Below are 20,226 nucleotides of genomic sequence, written 5' to 3'. Positions count from 1 at the left end.
TCTCATATGATGAAGGGATGCTTGGATAATCCCACTGAATTCATTTTATTTTCATTGTCGTTCCAGTTTTGCTTTACCCTTTAAAAATTAATTTACATGACAAGATGTTAAAATGAACTGAAGTGAAGTTATGGAGATTTTTTAAGTTGGCTTAGCTTCATTACAAGGCAACTAATTTACACTGCATGTCACACTGTCTTACTGGGACTTTTGGCTTCGCTTCCACCCCATGCCAAAAATAGCTCAGCAGAGCAGAGCTGAAAGTAGAAGGTGATGTGTGACCGATACAGTGCTCACCTAGGGTGGATTGGGAAGTCCTGGTGGTGGAGAAAGGCTCTCGCCCTTTTTAGGAGATCATTAACAGGCACTGAAAAAACTGAAGACAAAACCAGTATTTACTATTAGATTGGAAACAGCTGTTGCTTTAATCACTCCAGTCGATGTTAAGATATTTTGATGAGGTCTCTTTGTGAGAATAATCCCTGCATAGTTTGAGCAAGAGGGGTGAGTGGCTTTAGAACTGAGCTGCAATATGTTTGCAATGGTATGAGAAGTCTTGTCAAATATTTCAGAATGATATACTGAAGCTTTTGTTCTTACTCCATCCTATCTTGATCGCTGCAGCAAGATACATCTGATCCTATATGTTTTTAGGTTATACCATAGAATTCAAATACTGTGTGTGTGGATTGCTTGCATTTCCTTCAATAGGTGAGGTATTTCCATCTATTGGCAAGAATTTAGTGGATTGGCCATTTCAAGGCCTTCAGTGTACAGTGGAGTCATCAATTGTTGACAGATAAATCAGTCCATATTCCTGCCAACTGGCAACTTGCTTTTGGTGAAGTATGTGTTTATGTGTCTGGGGTGAATGTGACAAGCTTAAAAACATGAGTATAACTGAAGCCGAGGGATTGTTCGAAGCAAGTATCTCATTCCAGTGTAAGTAGGCATATTTAAAATTCTTCATTGGTTGTGGTGGTGGTGGTGATGTGCTGTCAATTTGTCTCCAATGTATGGTAACCCTATGAATGAATATCCTCCAGAGTGTCCTGCTCTTGACAGCCCCACTCAGCCCTTGAAAACTCTTCACCGTTAGAGACAATTACATGCACACTTGTGCCATGGTAACTATTACATATTTAGCAAACCTGAGATTGAAGACATTTCCCTTCAGAAATAGATAGACTTTCAAGTCATTTAGCTAATTGGTACTAGTCAGAGAAGGGCAGTGTAAATGCTAGAAATACATGTTCTTTACTGTCCTGGATTGGTAAAACACTGCTCTTTTAAGTGCCCAGTCATCTTTTTTTCCTATATTGGTTTTAGTTTGCTCTGATCTTATAACAAAAACTGGGGGTTTTTTTGCTTAAATTAACATGGGTGCTAAACAGATGTTAAAAAGTCCTGTCTACATTTTAGTGTAGAATTGCGTGCACTTTGTTTATATTTGTCTGGTCTATGGAAAATAACTTTTTAATAGATTTTAATAGAAGGATTTTAGTGCTGCTTTGTTTAGTTTTTAATAATAGTACTGCATTGTTTTCTCTTCTCCTCAAACTCATCAGTATTGTTGCATCAGCCAAACCGAAATTAACTTTGACCATTGGCTGTGATTTTGCTAGCTTGTTTCATTCATAACCTGTGTGCGTGTGTTTTAATATTTTGTCTGAATTAAGGGTGAGGCACTCAGACTAGTTTTGGTCAACCGTTACTATGGCAACATCAGAAGTGCAGGAAGAAGAGAGAGCCTTACCAGCTTTGGCAATGGCCCATTATCTCCAGGAGGCCCTAGCAAAGCCGGGGGAGGAGGTAGGATACTCCATATTCTCATTAATAAACTTATGTGATTGCCATGTTGACTATTCTTTCTTTGAATAACCAATTGGCTATTTATAACAGCTTTAGCCGCTTTCTCAGCAGGTATTTTATCTTCCACGATGCTTTTCTGTCACTCGCTGAATGGAATTCCTAAAATGTTGGAAATTGATCCAGTTATTAGCTTCTTCCTTCTCTCCCCCCTTTACCTACCACACATTTATTTTTATCATGTTACAAGATATTCTGAATATAGCTAACCATCTCTAGGTATGTTTTTCAATTATTATTGTAATCGGCAACTACCAAGCTTGGTTCTATAAAACATATATTGCTAAAGGTTTTTAAAGAACGCTCCTATGTATGCATTCAAGCAAAATCAATTCTCACATATATATATATTCAAGCAAGAGCAGATGTAGAAACCAGCAAACCTAAGGAGCGAGCTTGTTCATGTTTAGACAGAAAAAATGCCTAAAGATGGACGTATTTTATCTATCTAAAAATGTTTACGAACGCACCCTTAAAAATGAACTGACATAGAAACTAGCTAGCTAATATCCTACACTAATTATCTTTCCTATCTTTCTTCTAGTGATGATCTAGTTTCAATATCCATGTTCCCATTCCATTGTGGTGCTCATTCTTAGGCTTAGCAAGAGATATTTCTGTTTTCATGACAGAAATGTGTCTCACGCACCCGAAAGATTAATATTGAAGTTGTTTCTTAAAATGTTATTTTTGCTCTGGTGTTTTCTACTGCCCTGTGGGCAAACTAAAGACAGTCAGGGCCTACTACTTACAGCGTAGTGAACCTTCCATACCTTACATGACTTTACATGGACCTTGAGCCTTCACTATTTAGGAATCTCTGCATAATATATAGAAAAGTATCAGGATTTGAAGGAAGCAACAAGCCTGCAGCTAGTAAACAGACCAGCTGGCAGCAGCTGGGGGTAATGATGAAAGGTGTAATGCCCCAGTGAGAAATGGGAACACAGTTCAGTGGTAGTGCCTATGGCTTATCCATGGAAGGTCCCACATTCAGTCCTGGGATCGCTTGCTAAAAGGACAGTTAACAGGTGATCATAAGTCCTCTGCCTTAGACCTCGGAGAGTGACTGCCACGCAGAACAGACAACACTGGCCCAGATGGACAGATAGACTGTGCCCTGCTTCAGACTGAGACTATGTGTTGGAGGCAATCCCAGTACAGTTCTGTTCTTTCTTGGGTTTGAACCACCTGAGGACATTTCAGGATTGAAAGCAAGAAAACAAACAAGCAAACAAACAAGGGCACAATCCTATTGCTTCTGCTCTTGAGCCAAACTCAGAGACTTGGGTGCATTCTGTGCCCCAGTTAAGGTATGCTGCTGGTGTTGTTCACTGCTGCCACTGTACCTCGTGCCCTGATTTTTCTCTAGATGGCCACTCTTGGCTGCCTAGATAAAGTGCAAGGGAGGGCAAGAAAAGGAGGCTAGGATAGCAAAAGGTATTGCATTAGACCTTAGCCCCGGCCACTCCTTCCTGCTTCCTGGCATTTCTTCTTTCCCCCCTTCTGAGCCACATCTGTGACCTCTGGAGAGGAAGCCAGCAAAGTTCTTTCTGTGCCATCTGGAAGGAGGAGGGGCAGGGGCTCAGTCTTCAGATGTTGGGGTGCCATAGCATTGCAGCCTTATTGTATTTATTTATTGCCTCACCACATTTCTAGTAACTTTATTTATTTTATTTTATTTATTTTTTGATTTATATCCTGCCTTTTTCCTACAAAGGGCTCAAGGCAGCTTACATCTCCTCCTCCATCTTATCCCCACAACAACAACCCTGTGAGGTAGGTTGGGCTAAGAGTCTGTGACTGGCCCAAAGTCACCCAGTTGGCTCCATGGCTGAGTGGGGACTAGAACCCAGATCGCCTGAGTCCCAGTCCCATGCCCTCAACCACTACGCCACACTGGCTCTCAGAAACCTTCCTTTTTAGGGAGGCTTTTTGGTCATAAATATTTACTCCCTTTTTTGAATCAGTGTGGTTGTTTTTTTAGGTGCTTGTATTTTCATCCCCATTTCTCTCTGGATTAAATGTTTTATAGGTACTTTATTTATTGTTAAACTGTTTTTTAAATCATGAAATTAATGATTTAACTTGTGATGTTAGCCATCTTGAGCTTGCTGAGGTAAGGAGGCGTATAACTGTTTTAAATAAATATGTGCATTTTTTTAAAGCTGATGTTATCTTTTTGCATTATAAAGGGCCAAGCATGTTGTTGTCACTCAGATAAGTAATACATTTGGAAATAAATGTGAATATTTTCACAGTAAGACATCGCTTCCTCCTTTTTACATGAGTGTTAGTTACATTGTCTGATATAAGTAATTAAATGGGAGACATGAGATGCTCACTGTTTGCTCATTGTTTGGGATTTAACCTTTTCATAGGAGGCGGGTCTGGTTCCAGCTCGGCAAATCGTGGTGAAATGAGTTTGGCAGAAGTTCAGTGTCATCTCGATAAGGAAGGTGCATCCAACCTGGTCATAGACCTCATCATGAATGCCACCAGTGACAGAGTTTTTCATGAAAGCATCCTGCTGGCTATTGCCCTGCTGGAAGGCGGTAACACTATTATACAGGTAGGAGAAATATTGCTTCACTTTTATTGATAAGGTTGAGGGTATGTTAAAGAACCTTAAGCTTGAAGCTCCATAAAGTGGCAGCAGCTATCCTACTCTGACTATGCACTATAATTAAACTACATGCTTTCCAGGATAATACATCACTTCCTGTATAAGAAAACAGAAATCTGCTCTGGGTGATTTAGCAAGTAACCATACCGATATGGCAGTGTGGATAGACTCTGCCGATTAGGCTGTGTTCAGGAATCATGCAGTTCATTCACAATTGGGTTTTCCATATCTTAAGTCCAAACACAGAACCTAACCAAGTACCTTAAGAAATGTCAGTCAGAAAATAATGCATAGGATTTTACTTACTTTCATATGTGTGCATTTGCACATTGGGCAATATCTGAAGGGGCCAGGTCTCTCCAGTTCTGTCAGTTTCCTTCCACAAGAGGCTCCCACCATTTCTGGAATGGATATTTAGCATTTCCGAGGTCAGCCTAGAATAAGCAAAAATCCTAATTTCTGGAACAAATCTCTGCAGGGCAGTAGAGAACTTATCAGGACCCTCCACCAAACTGTTCTACTCGGAAGCAAGTATTTCTGATCACTTTGGGGCTTCTTTTATTTCCATTCCATTCCAGTGTTAGCTTCTGGTTTCACAATGGAGTCAGAAGGTCCCGTTGCTTATGGAGGGAAATCAGCTGGGCTCAAAAGAGTTGGCAGGGGCATAGGTGTCCCCTTGAATGTGACCTATTGTGTATGGGGTGGGGTAGGGCATGCAAGGGGCTTGGGTGGACTTGATCGCCTTTACATCATCCAGCCCACTGGGGCTTGTTGCGGAGGGATCTTTGGTCTCCAAACGAAAATGCTTGCCTGTTCTTGCCCTTTGAACACATCGAAAGAGTGATTATACAGGCTGGGAGAGAACCAACAGAAGAGAGAATGATGGATCATTAAAAATATCAAATAGGAAATAGTGATAAACTATGTCAAGGCAGCAGAAAGGTCAGGAAGAATAAGGACTGAGCTGAAACCTTTGGATTTGGCACTAAAAAAGTTCTCAGTGATTCGAATGATGTCACTTCCAGGGAACTACAGACACCCATATTGCAAATGGTCAAATTGAGGAGAGAAAGATTCAGAGGGCCATATGGAAAGGTCACATAGCGATGATAGGGTAGTCAGCTCACCAGATGTGAGTGGGCAGAAGGATCAAAGCACAGTGTACAGTTGAACTGTGGAATTTGCTGCCATAAGGTGTAGTGATATTTAGACATATTCATGTCTAATCAAACCATCAATGGTTATTAATCCCAATGGTTATATGTTGTTCCCCATGTCAGAGGCAACAGGTTGGTGTGCAACAGTGCTGTGGAACATGGACAGGCGATTGTTCTTGCATGCCTGTCCTCCTTAAGGTAGCTTGTTGGCCCCTTTCTGAACAAAATGGACCCTTGGTCTCATCTATCAGGGCTCTTCTTGTGCTCTTATGTAAAGAGGTGCTGGAACAGGAAAAGCTGGTAGGGAAGCCAGCAGAAATCAGAGCAGATTAGTATTGAAAGATGTAGATTGAGAAGAGGCTCTTTGGGTTCCTTGAATTGCTGTGGACCAGAGAAATGAAATTACATTTATGGAGGCCACAATCAGTGATATCTTTTATTTTGCTCCAGAGTACTGCAGTACTTTCAGAGAATTTCAGAAATTAAAGTCTGAATTTGATCATTCCAGTGGATGCATGATAACATAATAGTCTGGTATGTTCCTGAAGCTATGGGAGGTTTGGGTACACCTGCTCTCTTTAGCCTGCTCTCTTTTCCTACCACATAAACATTGATGGAACACAGTCTGTATCTGTAATAAATCCACTAAAGGGAATCAAGTGAAAACTGAAGATCATATACAGGAAATGGTTATTTATCATGTAATTCCTTTTATCATATAGGCATTTTAAGATTTTCTTTTGTCTCTCAGGGTGAAAAAATCTCTGCTCACATGGTTGGAAAGAAAGGGGTTAACTAGTGCATGTGCGTGTGCAGACACACACACACGCACACACTCCAGGCACACACTCCAGTCTTTCATTCAACCTGAAACCACCCAGGGCTGCTTTACTTACTTTATATGCCCCCCTCCAGAGAGAAGCGGGGGGGGGGGGGGGACAAACCTGCACCACTGGGAAGCTTTGCCTCTTGAGCACCAGGATGAATTGGGTTCAGGAATACATTAATCCTGAATATGAAAGAGAAAAGCCTGTGAAATGCTGGGCTCTCTAAAAACCTTTGTAACAATCAGGGTGCTTTAACAGGGAATATAATCAAAACTTGGATGATTGTTTCCTCTGTAGTCCATTTCTCTTTTCATTACTCTTACTTTGTCTTTTGTATCTTGTCTCCTTCTCATTTTCTTTCTTTCCTTTTTCATTTCTTTCTTCCTTTTTGTTCCTTTTCAAAATACGGACCATGATTTCCTGTAAAGCAGCATGGCATAATATTTCAGAGCACAAGTGGACAACAGTGATTCTCCAACTGTTTTGGCTTACAACTCCCATCATGCACCATCATTGATTATATTAGCAGGATTGATGGGAGTTGGAAGCTCAAACATCTGATGGGATTCGAAATGCCCACCCCTGATTTAGAGTGGTTGGTTGGTTAAAGCGTTTTTTCTTTAAAGCATTGTGTTTCTGTATTTCTTTAAAAGCATTGTGATCTTTTTTTATTATATTTTTATTTTATTTTCTTACATTTATATCCTAGTTTTCTTCCATTTTGGAACTCAAGGTGTCTCCATGCAGTTCCAAGGTGGTCATTCCTCTAAAACTGACCATATCTTCTTGCCCTCGTTAAGGCAGCTCCCTTATGTGGCTTCAGACCATGCCCTGGAGCATTAAAGATTATTGTCATTCTTCTCTTCCATTTACCGTTATTGTATTCATCAGATTCCATTAAAATATTTTCATATAATAGAAAGATTATATTTATAAATGCACCACTTCACCTCCCTAGAGTGTCAGTTTTCTAAGGTCTGTGAAAATGAATGATGAATAAACTGCCTTACATAACTTTCTCTCCATGGAAATTTTGGTTGGTTCATTTAATAAGGGATCTTCTCTAACTCTGACTTCTGCTGCTTTGAGTAGTTTTGTTTCTAACCACAGATTTTTTAAAAAAATGTGAAAAAATGTATTAACAGACCACAAATCAACTAAGATGAATTTATTTTTTAAATGAACCAAAAGAAGGTAACTATAAAATAGGAGAAGGGGTGGGGGAATCATTTAAACTTGCAGCCTCCAGCTAGAAAGCAATACAAAAACAAGTATAATCAGGCTGCACTTGTAAAATAAAAATCAATAAAGAAAGACAGTAACCTAATTTGCATGATCACCATGTCTTAAACAAGCTATGGGTGAGATTTACTTAATTAACTCAGATGCAGTTTGTTGTATGGACTGAACCTGAGTGGCATGACTTGCTTAAGGCAAAGCACCATGGCCTGTTTTTAGGTTCTCTGTTACCCCTCAAATGACCCATGCCACCAAGGTTCAAACAGCACTGGATAAGGCACTTGGATTGATAATTAAGCCTGGCGTGCACCACTGTGGCTTGTTTAAACTGGGGTTCTTGTGGTAACCAGGGCAGTTAGGTTTTCTTCTTTAGAAGCAAAATCTGATGCAGAATAAAATAGCTTTCTAGAAGGACTTGATGGATTCAAATAAAGTGATATGAAGGCTTCAGTGCAGAATCAGCCAGACATGAGTCATATTTTTGTCTATTTGCCTTCCCATATTGAGTCTAGATGGATCTTCCCATATGTACGTCATTTGAGATGCTGTAATTTGAAAGCATAATCTGTCCCAGTCGAATCTGTGGTGTTTTCAGCTGATGTGGGGTAATGATGACAGTTTTGCTTACAGTTTTTTGTTCCCTGGTTGTTCCTTTGCATGTACACGTGCATGTGTGCGCTCTTTCTCTCTCTGTGTGTGTGTGTGTGTGAGAGAGAGAGAGAGAGAGAGAGCATTAATATTGCCCTCATAATGAGTTCAGTATTCGTATATGTGAAATCTCTATTCTATTGGACAATATTAAAACGGTAACATATGAAACATGCTCATTAAAAAGAGCTTATATACTTATAAATCATATTTATTGATTGCTTTTGATTTAACCTTACTTTTCTACTAAAAAGGTACTCTATATCAAGTACAAGAATAATTAAAATTGATTAAAACAATAAAGCAACACTATAAAAATCAAAAATATATTATTAATCAGTACCCAGCTCCGCATATCCACTTACAGACCAAAGACCACCATGAACAAAGTGATCTTTGCTGGGTGACAGAAGGATATTTGTACAGCATAGTGACTTTTTCACTTTAATTTTGGCCAGTTCCAAGGAAATATTGTTTGCTAGATATTCACAAATTGTCTATAACAGTCATTCTCAAATTCCGTCAGAATTAACTTCTAATTAAAATATGTATATTCCTTTCAGAAATGGCAGAATATATTCTATTTGTGTGGCCAAATGACTTAAAGGGGCAGGGGGAATAACAGGATCTTGTTTGAATGCCTTTATGTGAAAATTCTCACCATGTTTACACTGTGCAGCACGTTTCTGGCTCTGGCACTGTGGGCTGCAGCAAGCACTGGCTTTTACTTACCATTGGTTGTTTGGAGCTGCGTCATTGCACTAGGATCTCAGTACTGAACTATGTGTGCACTTCTAAACACAGGGAGTTGCTTTATTGGGTCATTTTGGTATGACCTTCCTGAAAACCTTTAAGCTCTTGCTGCAGAGCTTAGCTTGTCCCATTGCACCCCTGCTATATCTGCTTTAGAGACAAATCCATATCCAGAGCTATACTTTGGAAAGGTATTTAGTAAGTTTGGCATTGCCTTGTGGCCCACACTTTGCTTGAGCCCAAAGCAGTACCTACTTCCCTTGAACCCAAGATGCTTCCTATGTGTAACTACGGCATCTAGAAAGAATAGTGCATTTGTAGCCAGACACCAAGGGCCACCTATTTCTGTTTTATCTGTCAAGTATATATACCATTTATTTAGAACTTTTAGATGATCCCTAACAGGATCACAGTCCTTGACAAGCAGGCAGAGGCAGGTTGTTCAAAACAAAGTCATGCTGTGTGTGCATGCATGCGCACACGCGCACACACACACACATACACGCATATACACACACACATATATATATAGAGAGAGAGAGAGAGAGCGAGCGAGTGAGCGAGCGAGCGAGCACAGGAATCAACAAAGATGTTATATAACTTCTATTTATATCCTACTTGCTCACTAGCTGCAGGCATACAAGAGAAGCTGAGAAGGGAATTTAATGAGTTTTCAAGGCTTGCTCACCTTCCCCAAGCTGGTAGAGACAGCTTGAGTTTTTGTTTTTTTCAAGTGCATCAGCAAACGAAGCTGGTAGGTGGTGTGGGTAGATGGACTGACTTGTTGCTATGGTTTTCTATAATTCTCCTTTCTTTCTTGCACTGCATGCATACATACATACATACGTACATACATGAGGGTTCCTCACTTCCAGGAGCCTGTAAAACATCCTGGTTTCTCACTCTACATTCAACTCCCCCATTAAGGAAGGAAGTAGGATGCGTTTGCCCTTCCTCTCTTTCCTGTATCGATTGTGTTGTGTGGTTTAAAGGCTCTGTTCTTGTGTGTGGGCATGTGTTTGTGTTTATATGAACAAAGTCATTGAAATTTTAAAAATCTGTAGCCGCACAGCTCCCACATAGCCAGAACCATCTGCTTATTCAATTAAATATTTAACAGCATTAAACAAAAGGAGGTCTACCTGATACTACCTGAAATTTGTGCACATTCAGGCTCTGTGTGTCATCTTGAAATCCCAGGATGTTCTTGTCCTTTCATGTCTTTGAACACCTCTCTTGTGTGATTGGCTGCTTTCAGTTGGAGCTAATCAAGATTTCAGATGTGGGCACTGAGGAAGGACCTTTTCAGGAATCACAGATGTTCTATCGGGTATCCCTTTATTAATTTACAAAGGAAGAGAACTAAACATGCTAGCCTATCCTTAAGCAGTTCCGTCCTTTTGAAAGAATGTACTTAATCAGGTTTCTTGGTAAAATGACATGTATCCAGTTCTGAGGATTGTCCTTTTGGGTAACATCAGTAATACAACTGAATCATATTAGGACTAGAGCCTGTAACTGCGTGATATTCTGTGGCTCTTTCTCATTATTTGAAAGCCAATTTGTATGCTTATGTTAACTCTTCGGGGCACAATGCAGAGATTCCCAAATTAGCCTCCTTTCGGCTGTGACAGAGCTGTGTATCAAAGCATTTAACTTTTCAAGGTAGTTACACAAGAACAGTGGAATGTAACGATAATGAGGTGAACCTTTAGAAAGCTGCACCCAACAAAAATATATCTCTAATGTGTATCTTTACCGTATTCTTGTGAGCTTTCTAATTGCAGTCTACTACTTGACAGCAAAGTACAGACTAGAATTTCTTTGGTAAAAGAGGGAGGAGGAATAGTTCAGGCAAAACAGACTTTTATGTATCTGCAGAGAGCTTGGCCTGCTGTCATGTGACAAGGTGAAGCCCATGCCCTGTGTAGTAGCCCTTCCTCAAAGCCACCAATGCTCTTTTTCAGATCTTCTAAAAACAAGTATAGGGGTATATACAGGAAGAATTGGGGCCATTCCTGTTGCTTCTAACCTCCTCCATCTTTATATGGAGAGAACCAGTGTTGTGGTATGGTAGTACTGGACTGGGGATCTGAGAGATCCAAGTTCTACCCTTGGCCATGAAGCTCACTCAGTGCTTTGGGCAAGTCATCTGAACCTACCTCACAGGGTTGTTGTTGTGAGGGCAAAATAAACTCCATCTTAGCATCTTGGAGTTTTCATGAGAAAGGCAGGATGTAAATGCAATGAATAGTAATATATGAGCCTATGATCAATATTTCCTTAGAATACTCATTCCATGCAATCTTTTGAAGGGTGATACCAGCAAATGGATTCTGAAATCCTATTACTTTTTGAAGAAAATGCCCTCAGGGTTAATTCCCTAGGAGATCTGATATGGGGTGGGGGGACTTTAATCACAGGCTGACGGTTCCAGTTTGACCAGTTACAGAAAAGGGGCTGATTTAGAGAACAGGAGAACGTGATTTCTGCTGCAAAGGCCCCTGAGATACATTTTGGCATCAGAAGAACTGAGAGGAACTGAGGGAGAAACAAGCATGCACATTTTCTCAAGGTGTTATCATTTACTGGATGAAGCAAAGATGATGCAGGAGAACATGAGCTTTTGCGTACCATGGAGCTCTTCAAACCTATTGCTGACATTTGATCTTGTGTTCTTTTGTACTAATGCAATTTGACCCAATGAAAAGGTTCAGGTTTAATAAAGTGCATTTCTTAATCTATGAGCAAAGAACAGAAACTTCTGCCTGCTCCTAAGATGAACAGATCCCAAATTTTGTGAGAGCACATGGCCCCTCCTGGACTCTGCTAGATGTCATCCCATGCTAACAGATTTGCTACCAAATTGCTGTGGCTGAGCCCCAGCAGCAGTGCAAAAGCAGCCATTTTCCTTGAAACCAAGACACACAGGAAGCATGCCTCTGCTTCAAAATTACCCTTGCTTCAGTGCAGGCAAGGGGGGGGGGGGCGTGCAAAAAAAGGCAACTGGGCAATTTGTGGCTCACAGGCCACATGCTGTCAACCCTTGCCCGACACAGTTGCCCCTGAATGTGTCCTGTGTACAATTTGACTATGCTTTTTGTAGCATGTGCTTTCAACAAGCAGGACTTTTAATTATCTACTCTGAGTAAAAGCCAAACCACGTGAGACAAAGTTCAAATTTCCTGTTTTCTTGGTTAGCATTATAAATAAAATAGCTGGGACTTGTGGGGCCGATCTGCCTTACAGATAACTGAGATATCTTTCTAATAGGTGTGACAAAAATGCAGGCTCCCAGAACTGAGCAAAACATGATATGCGATATGTAGGCAAGAACCATCCTCACGCCACCCTGTATTAGTCCTTTGCATCTGCGGCTTTCTTGTTTGGTGCCTCAAGCAATATACTTCAGCAGTTTAGCAAACCTGCTGCATCAAGAATTCCATGCTGAGCGTCCACCATTTAAGCTGTACTTCTCCCATGAGCTTTAGAATTAAGACATCAGTCAGCAAGTCATGCAATCTGTTATTCAATACTTTGCTAAATCTTGAAGGTGCACTCGTTGAGCTCCAGTTAACTTGCTCGCTGGGTGTTGATTTGTGTAGAATAAGGAGCATATTATAAAAATGCAGCTTGTGACTTCTAATTGAACTCTACTGAGTATAATTTAACAGTAGCAGTTCAGTTGGCCCCTAAAAAAAGAAAATTATTTAAATGGAACAATTCCACACTTATGTTGACCTTTGCAATATAAATAAAGAGAGATACAAAGTTGATTGAATATGTTGAAATAGATGACAATTGCTTAGAATGACTATAGGGATCTAATATCTAAGGAAACAGTTTATAGGTAGCATTTGAGGTAGTTCAAGCTGACAGGTACTTGGGGAATGAGTCAGCTCAAGACATACAAATATATTGGATGCTCTTTGGTGATGGGAAAATAAAGTGGGTTAATGTAAAGAGAAATGAAGAGAGATGAACAATAAGCAGCAGCAACAGCAGCAGATATTTTTAATCAGAGCCTTAAAAGGAGTGGTGCTATCAGTTCTTAGAAACTACTAGAAAATCTTTTTCAAGCCTTTTGAAACAGCACTAACTCACTCAGCATATATGGCAAAAAAATTGCCCAGAAAATCTGACATAGCTATAGCATCTTTTTAATGAAGTGAATAATTAGATGAAAGGAACAGCTAAGGTGGTCAGTTTACTTCAAGAAGCTTTTAGGTTTTAAAAATGTATATGTTTGGAAAGGTAAAAGTATCCAGGGGTTAAATAGAGTGTGGAGGTCATGAAAAGCAAGAACAGAGGTATGGATATGAATCAGGAAAAGTTTCCTCACTGTCAGAGTAATACGACATTGAAACCAGTTGCCGAGAGTGGTGGTGTGCTCTCCCACACTAGGGACATTCAAGAAGAAACTGGACAGTCATTTGAGAGGGATGGTGTTCACTGGTGACCTGCACTAGCAGGGGGTTGGACCCGATGAGCTACTTGACCCCTTCCAACTCTACTATTCTATGATTCTGTGTGCATGTTTGAAACTCTGTGGCTACAGCAATTAATCACAATCATTATCTCAGATGCTCAAATGCCACAGAGAGTGTTCTAATTCAGAGATTTATAGACTAGCATACAAATGCAAGTGCTTTAGGTATGTGAATCTTTTTAGAGTGAGTGCTAACTTTACTGATTTCCAGCATTTATGAAATGGGCCTCATGACTCCTGTCAATCAGATGGTGGTTTCTGTTTGCTGGTAAATTGTTTGGTTGTGAGGCCATCTGATTGATCAAAAGCAGAAAACTGATCCAACGGCAGCAGGCTTTACCATACGGTTATGTTTAATTCTCCCTATGGAGTGATATCTCTTTCTCAGTTGTCACAGGGAGTAGTACAACAATTTTCCTTCCAGCATTTTCTTTTTTTACATGTGGCACTAGACACAGGACAGAAGGAAATAAACGGAGAACTAAGTAATACAGAAGTGGGGGTAGGGGTGGAGGCAGAATTGGAATACAAGGGAAGTTGCACAGGAGTGATTTCCCGGAATCAACTCATGTCAAGACCTTGTTAATAAGAGTTAAAGACAAGAACACTGGGAGCAATGTAATTATGAGTGACTGTGAGCGACACAGAACAGCAGGTGGGCTGACAACATGACCTCAGGAAAAGTTTAGAAAGTGATTTCAGGATGTTGGAATCGGAGAAGGGTAGCTGGATGAACACCATTTTCTTGGGACCTCAGGAAAGCTGGCACTGTTTTCACAGAAAGGCTTTCCCAGTGTGTTGCTGGTCTACAGTTTCAGTGAGAGAATCCTGATTAATTGGCCAGATGCAGTATAGAGGTTCCATGACCTTTTCAAAATTTAGGACAAATGGCACAATATTGTGGTTGCAGGAAAATGCATTTACATCGTAAGCACAGATGCTGTCAATAATGGGAAAGGTTCATATTTCTCTTATAGTAGATATTGTAGCAGATTAAGCTTCCCTCTCATCTTGAGAGCTGTAAATTATTTTTCATGTGCCAAAACTGGAACAGGTGTTGCCTTACTTGGCTGCACTATCCTTTTCTTCATTACTGATATGTGTCAGACACACAGATAAATAAAAAGAAACAAGAAAGAATACACTAATGGTATCTACTGCACCCTTTAGATGGGTTAAGTGACGAAGTGGATGAGTCTGCCTGGCATGACAACCCACTGTGTCAATAAGCTACACAGTGTAAGTTGTTTACAGTATAACCCATGGTTCATTCACTATGGATTGTTACCTTCCTTCCTTCCTTTGCATCAAAATCCATCTTGTCTCCAGTTCCTTTGCTGACGGCAAGACTTTCTGCACACACCAGAAGAGTTTGCTTTCCTTAATCTCCAGGTTATTAGCCAATCATGTCCCCTCCAAAATGCCCAAATGGCACACTGGAGAGAGCTGTCAGTGGTTCACCAACTAAGAGTGTGTATATATGTGTGTGCACTTCAACGGTGTGCACATATTCATTTATTTTATTTTTTTGTGATTTGTTTCAGCTGGATTTGTGCAAGTGCAGAAGTGTGTGCTTGAATGGGTCCAAAATGAGAAGTTTCGATTGGGCAAAGTCCTGGCAGTACCTGTTGTCAAAGTGTAGCTGTCAACAACCATGGTGTGCCATAAAAGTCCAAGAGAGGCTACATGTAGGGTTTTTCCTGGTAAAAGGCGAGTTGCCAAGAGAAAGCAAAGCTGTGAGAGAACTATGCTTGTGAAAGGGAGAGGTTCCTCATGGCAAGAATCTCTGGTTTTTTGATTGGACTTTTCCCAGTTTTCTGCATTAGGTCCATTATTTCCTAAAGATTCTAGATGCTCAGGAAGGTGGAAAAGTGTAAGCCACCCATTAGTGAAGCATGGACTTTAATAGTTAGAAAAGCTTGGGCTTCCTCTTAAATTACAAAGCTACTCTAAGATTTTCACATGAGCTGGTGCATATACATATGTATATGTACCTGCCAAAAAAAGCCTCTGGGTAGCCATATCAAAAACCCCATTTTAAAATTAAGCCTAAGTTTTAATAGCTTTCAAAATGCTGTGCTTCTGTACAAATCCTTTCTGTACTTTCTTTTAAGGAAATGAATAAAAAATTAAAAAAAAATTCTTTCAACTGATAAAATCTGAGATGAAACACTAGAATGACTATAATATCACTTTCCAGTGCTGATGCTTTGTCCTTTAAAATATTTATTCCATTATAACACCTAAAATAATACTTTTAGTCTGGCTAGAACATTTTTCACAATTTATTCTAGATGCTGAACTGCAGAATCAAGGTTTTACAGGATACAAATAGCTGTCCTTGCATGCACAGGTTGTCGTCCCTTTCCACTTCCCTTTCCCCATTTTCTCTTTTTCCTTTTCTTTCTAGTAGTCTCTGTTGATCAGTCACTGCCAACAAATTTAAGACAGTCTGTGCAAATTGAGATGCATTATTAAATCTTTCAGGCAGGGTACTTTCAAATGTGCAGTCCAAATCATAGCAGGTACTGACCCATTTAAAAAATGGGTAAGGTTTACATTTTTATGTGTAGGTATCACTGAGTAACATTATGTATCTAGATGAGACTATTTCTAGATGGTTAGTCCTCCTATAGTATGGAACAGACAGAAACTACAGAGCACGTCCTGTTGAGGTGCACATTCTACAGGGATATTCGTGCTGCACTCATTTCCCCACTGATGAATTGCTTCCCGGGCCATATGGAACAACAGTATATCTATATACTGCTGTCTGACACTAACCCAACAATAACATACAGTGTCGCTAAATTGTACACGGCCGCGATGGGTGTCCAAAGACAGATCCTGAGGGAGTGTTGCCCTACCTACTTGGACAAGGACAAAGTCTGGGAATGTCACCAATTTAAGATGACAGATACTGTGTCGAAGTATTTATTAATCCAAGTGGGGTTTTAAGACAGATGACCTTCCATGTATTTTCTTCTTTTTTAAATCTATGTATTTATTGAATGGAGTTTGTCTTTGACCATAATAAAGTTTTTATCTGTCTTTTTGTCTGTCTGTCCGTCTGTCATCTAGTCTATTGCAACAAAAACTACTGTGTGAAATCCCTAAAGCCTCCATAAATTTTTGATGCACCTGATGAAGTGGACTATATTCTGGGAAGCTTATGCCAGATGAGGTTTATCTTTAAACTATCATAAGACTCTTTGTTGTATTTAGACCAGGCTAGTGTTGAAGATGAGCAGGTCTTTTTTTGGTTGCCATCAAGCTGTGAAATGCCCAGGCCTTTAAAAAGTATTTTAAATGCTGCTTGCTTTATGATGTATGCTTACAGAGTGATCCTATGGCTCCTAAATAATGTCAAGAGGGCCATAGGATTTTTTGGATTCCCAGACACATGGTGAAAAAAGAGCTCTGACCTTAGAAGCTAGGATCCCCTTCTGCCCCTTTGCAGCTAGCTCAGAAAGAACCACGCTGACTGCTTATCTAAGGCCATAAGTGTGACCTCAAATAAGGGGTTAGGGGGCATCTTGGGCTAACAGGTAGAGAGAAACAGGTGCAGCCAAGATATTATGCATTCTGCTGGCATCTCTGCCTCCTTGCCTCTCCTTCTGAAACACCACAGTTAATGACTGAAACCAGCTGTCTAACTGCATAGTGGGATGAGCATGGAGGCAGCCTTTGCTTCCTGTACTTGTCTCACTCGATGTGTAGGATACTAGTGATTTTCCAAGTTTGGAGAGCTGTGGGCATTCTTACTGGATTGCACTCTTAAATGCCAATTTTTTAAATTGTTGCTTTTAAAATAACACTTGCAATGCATTTTATTGATTTTGCTTTTATTATGTACATTATTCTGAGAACTTTAGCTATAGAGTGACTCATAAATTGAATAAATGAAATGAATCATGTTTCATCTATGATTTTGAACACATCTTTCGTGAGCTCTGAGGTAACATTACTGTGACAATATGCTATTGTCAGAAACTTTAGAACACATCTGCTTGTCATCAAGTTTCCTACAACTTCATAGTTTAACACTGAAATGGTAAACTGTTCCTGTTTTGCTAACAACTTTGGGATGTGTTGTGCATGAAATGTGTGACATATTATTTTTTCAGGTGTATACATCTCACTTGATCCCTGTCCATTTGTAGGACCAAAGTGCAACCATCATATTTGCTGAAAGCCATATTAGTTTTGCTGAAAACGTCAAAATATTGAAATTTTGTTTTGAAAAATTCTAAAATTTTTATTTTGATTTGGTTTGTATTGCTTATATATGGTGGATTTGCATGATGCAGGCAAGATGATATGATTACAGCCATGGCTTCATAATTTTGATGTGCCTTGGCTAATGAATTATTTCCTTCATAAACACATGGATTGTCCATGGCTTGAATCTAAGATTTAGTCATATTTAGAATAAACCTGCTGAAATCAGTGGCCTTAGTTTACTCATGACTAACTTGCCTCATTGATGTTTATCATTTTACAGTAAGCATGACTTAAGTTTTGACCCAGTCCAAAGTATTCCACACTTTAGCTATTCTCATGATTTTAATTCTCTGTCTGACTGGGTGAGCACAATATGGCAACACATCATGGGTGAAAAGCAACAGTGGGTTGTTGTGTCATACAAACCCAGACAGATACCTATAGGGGCAGCAAGCTGTCCTGACAGCCCATGGATTGTCCTGTGAGTTGTTTGATCCATAAGGAGTTGGTGCTTCACCTGAAATTGCAAGAGCAATTTCCTGGTGGTTTGTGCAAAAGGGCTTCAGAATCTTTCAAATGATGTGGCAGAAATCACTGATATCCCCTCTGTGTGGATGAACTAGCTTCCTAACATTTGCTTTCCAATAGATTATCTCTCACACCTAAATGCTTCTAGGTGAGACAGTGTGGCTTCTGTACAAGCTAAAGCAACTTACCTGTTTTTTTGGAAATAAGTTGGTACCAGTCAGGTAAGGACCAAAAGGACAGCATATGTGCTTTAGAAATCGAATAGCCAGTAGAAGAACCACTTTCCTTTTGCTTCTTGGTTGCCACATATTTATAAAACTCCGATAACACACCTGAAGTCCAGGTGTACGGGCATTCCTAGAGAAGCTGGACAGCAGGTGTGTGTACATAATGTTTAATGTTTATTTATTTATTGTCATTAGCATCAACATCTTTTTTCCTGAGGTTTTCTCTAGTATTTGTGACCATTCTCCTTGTCTACCGCCTCATCTACATAGTAAGAAAAAGAGATATTACCCATGTTTCAAAGTCACTTTGCCACCAAAATTGTTCTGGAGAGTGATCAAAGGCCAGCATGCTGGGGATAGCCTTGTATTGTCTCCATCCTCTAGGATGTATTGCCACCACACTTCACTTTGCTTTTTCAATAAATCTAACTTTGTGTTGTGGGAGAAACTGTTGCAGCATGAGCCTCTGCAGAGTGCAGACTAAATTCATAATATTCTGCATAAGGTGACCCACTTGTAAGTTCCTCTTCCAGGCATTTTTCAGCTCCTGATTTATGTAACAGTATATTGGTTTCATCAGATAACTGTCACATCTAATTGCTGGCTATTTGTTGCCTTCGTCCATACAGTTGCAGTTTTGTGCTTTATAGAGTTTTAGCAAGACATTGTTTTATTTGCTTCTCTGCATTGGGAGGACATAAACATTAATTACAATGGGAAAATTATGTATGTCTCCCATGACATAAAAACATATTGTTGTAGTAGACCAACCTTCTTTTACTTACTTTGTTTTATTGTAGTTGCTGTCTTCATCGTGTGTTTAACCTTAATTGTTAAAGGACAAAAATTATAATAGTATGTTTCCCTGGTCAGTAGCCTCTGAAAATGACTAAATAATTATTTGTGGTAATCTTCATGTTTCTACAAGAAGGAGAATTTAGACTATTAAGAAGAGCTTTCTGATGGTACATGCTGCTACTTTTCAGCAGTGAGAGCCCAACTGTGGAGCCAGAAACCTTACTGAAAGGGAGGGACCATAGGGAAGTTTCCAGTCTGGATTCAATTCTTTACATGAGGAGAGGCTATTCTTTCCAGCTTTGGTAAAAAGCTATTAAACTGTTCTGTGGAGTTACGATAAAAGAACTGCATTTCAAAAAATTGAGTTGAGTTTTGGAACCCACAGGATGGCAGAAAATGACTAGCTCTCAACACATAGATTCCCTGGCCTGGTTTCTCCTGTTTTACCAGTATTCCATGATCTTAATTTATTCCCTTCACAAGTAATTAAAAGCAAATGACCCTGGGTAGCCTCCTATTTTTACTGGGAGGTCACCTTAGGGATTGTTTAGAAGATGGCATGCCAACTCTCTTGCTAAGCGTTTTCTCCAAGAAGCCCCGTTTTCACTGCTATGATTCCCTTTTATTAACTTAAATTACCTCTGATTTTGGGATGAAGAGGGGTATTTAGTAGTTTTCAGAAAGTGAATTTGGCCCTGGGGACTCCAGTTGCTTATTTCCATTTTGTGACATTGTAGCATTTCAGCCAACAACTGTGGCACTTGAAGAAAGACTCTACCATTTTTAGTCTGGTAAAAATCCTTGATACTAGAAATCCTTGTTACTATAAATCATTTTTCTG

At 39.8% G+C, this 20,226-nt stretch overlaps 1 protein-coding gene across 1 annotated transcript in view; it reads left to right on the top strand.

Annotated features, from left to right (window-relative positions):
- ITPR1 (inositol 1,4,5-trisphosphate receptor type 1) overlaps positions 1–20,226 on the top strand; it is a 267,869-nt gene that overhangs the window by 182,347 nt on the left and 65,296 nt on the right. Inside the window, exons 42-44 of the mRNA XM_044451697.1 lie at positions 1,680–1,812; positions 4,251–4,470; positions 4,974–5,026. Coding sequence (XP_044307632.1) covers positions 1,680–1,812; positions 4,251–4,470; positions 4,974–5,026 — 406 coding nt within the window. The remainder of the gene's footprint in view (positions 1–1,679; positions 1,813–4,250; positions 4,471–4,973; positions 5,027–20,226) is intronic.

The sequence above is a fragment of the Varanus komodoensis genome, unplaced genomic scaffold, assembly GCF_004798865.1.
Source record: "Varanus komodoensis strain SLA01 unplaced genomic scaffold, ASM479886v1 scaffold6_4, whole genome shotgun sequence".
Classification (NCBI taxonomy): domain Eukaryota; kingdom Metazoa; phylum Chordata; class Lepidosauria; order Squamata; family Varanidae; genus Varanus; species Varanus komodoensis.
Note: the sequence above shows the minus strand (reverse complement) of the source record. Positions and strands in the feature narration are given on the sequence as shown.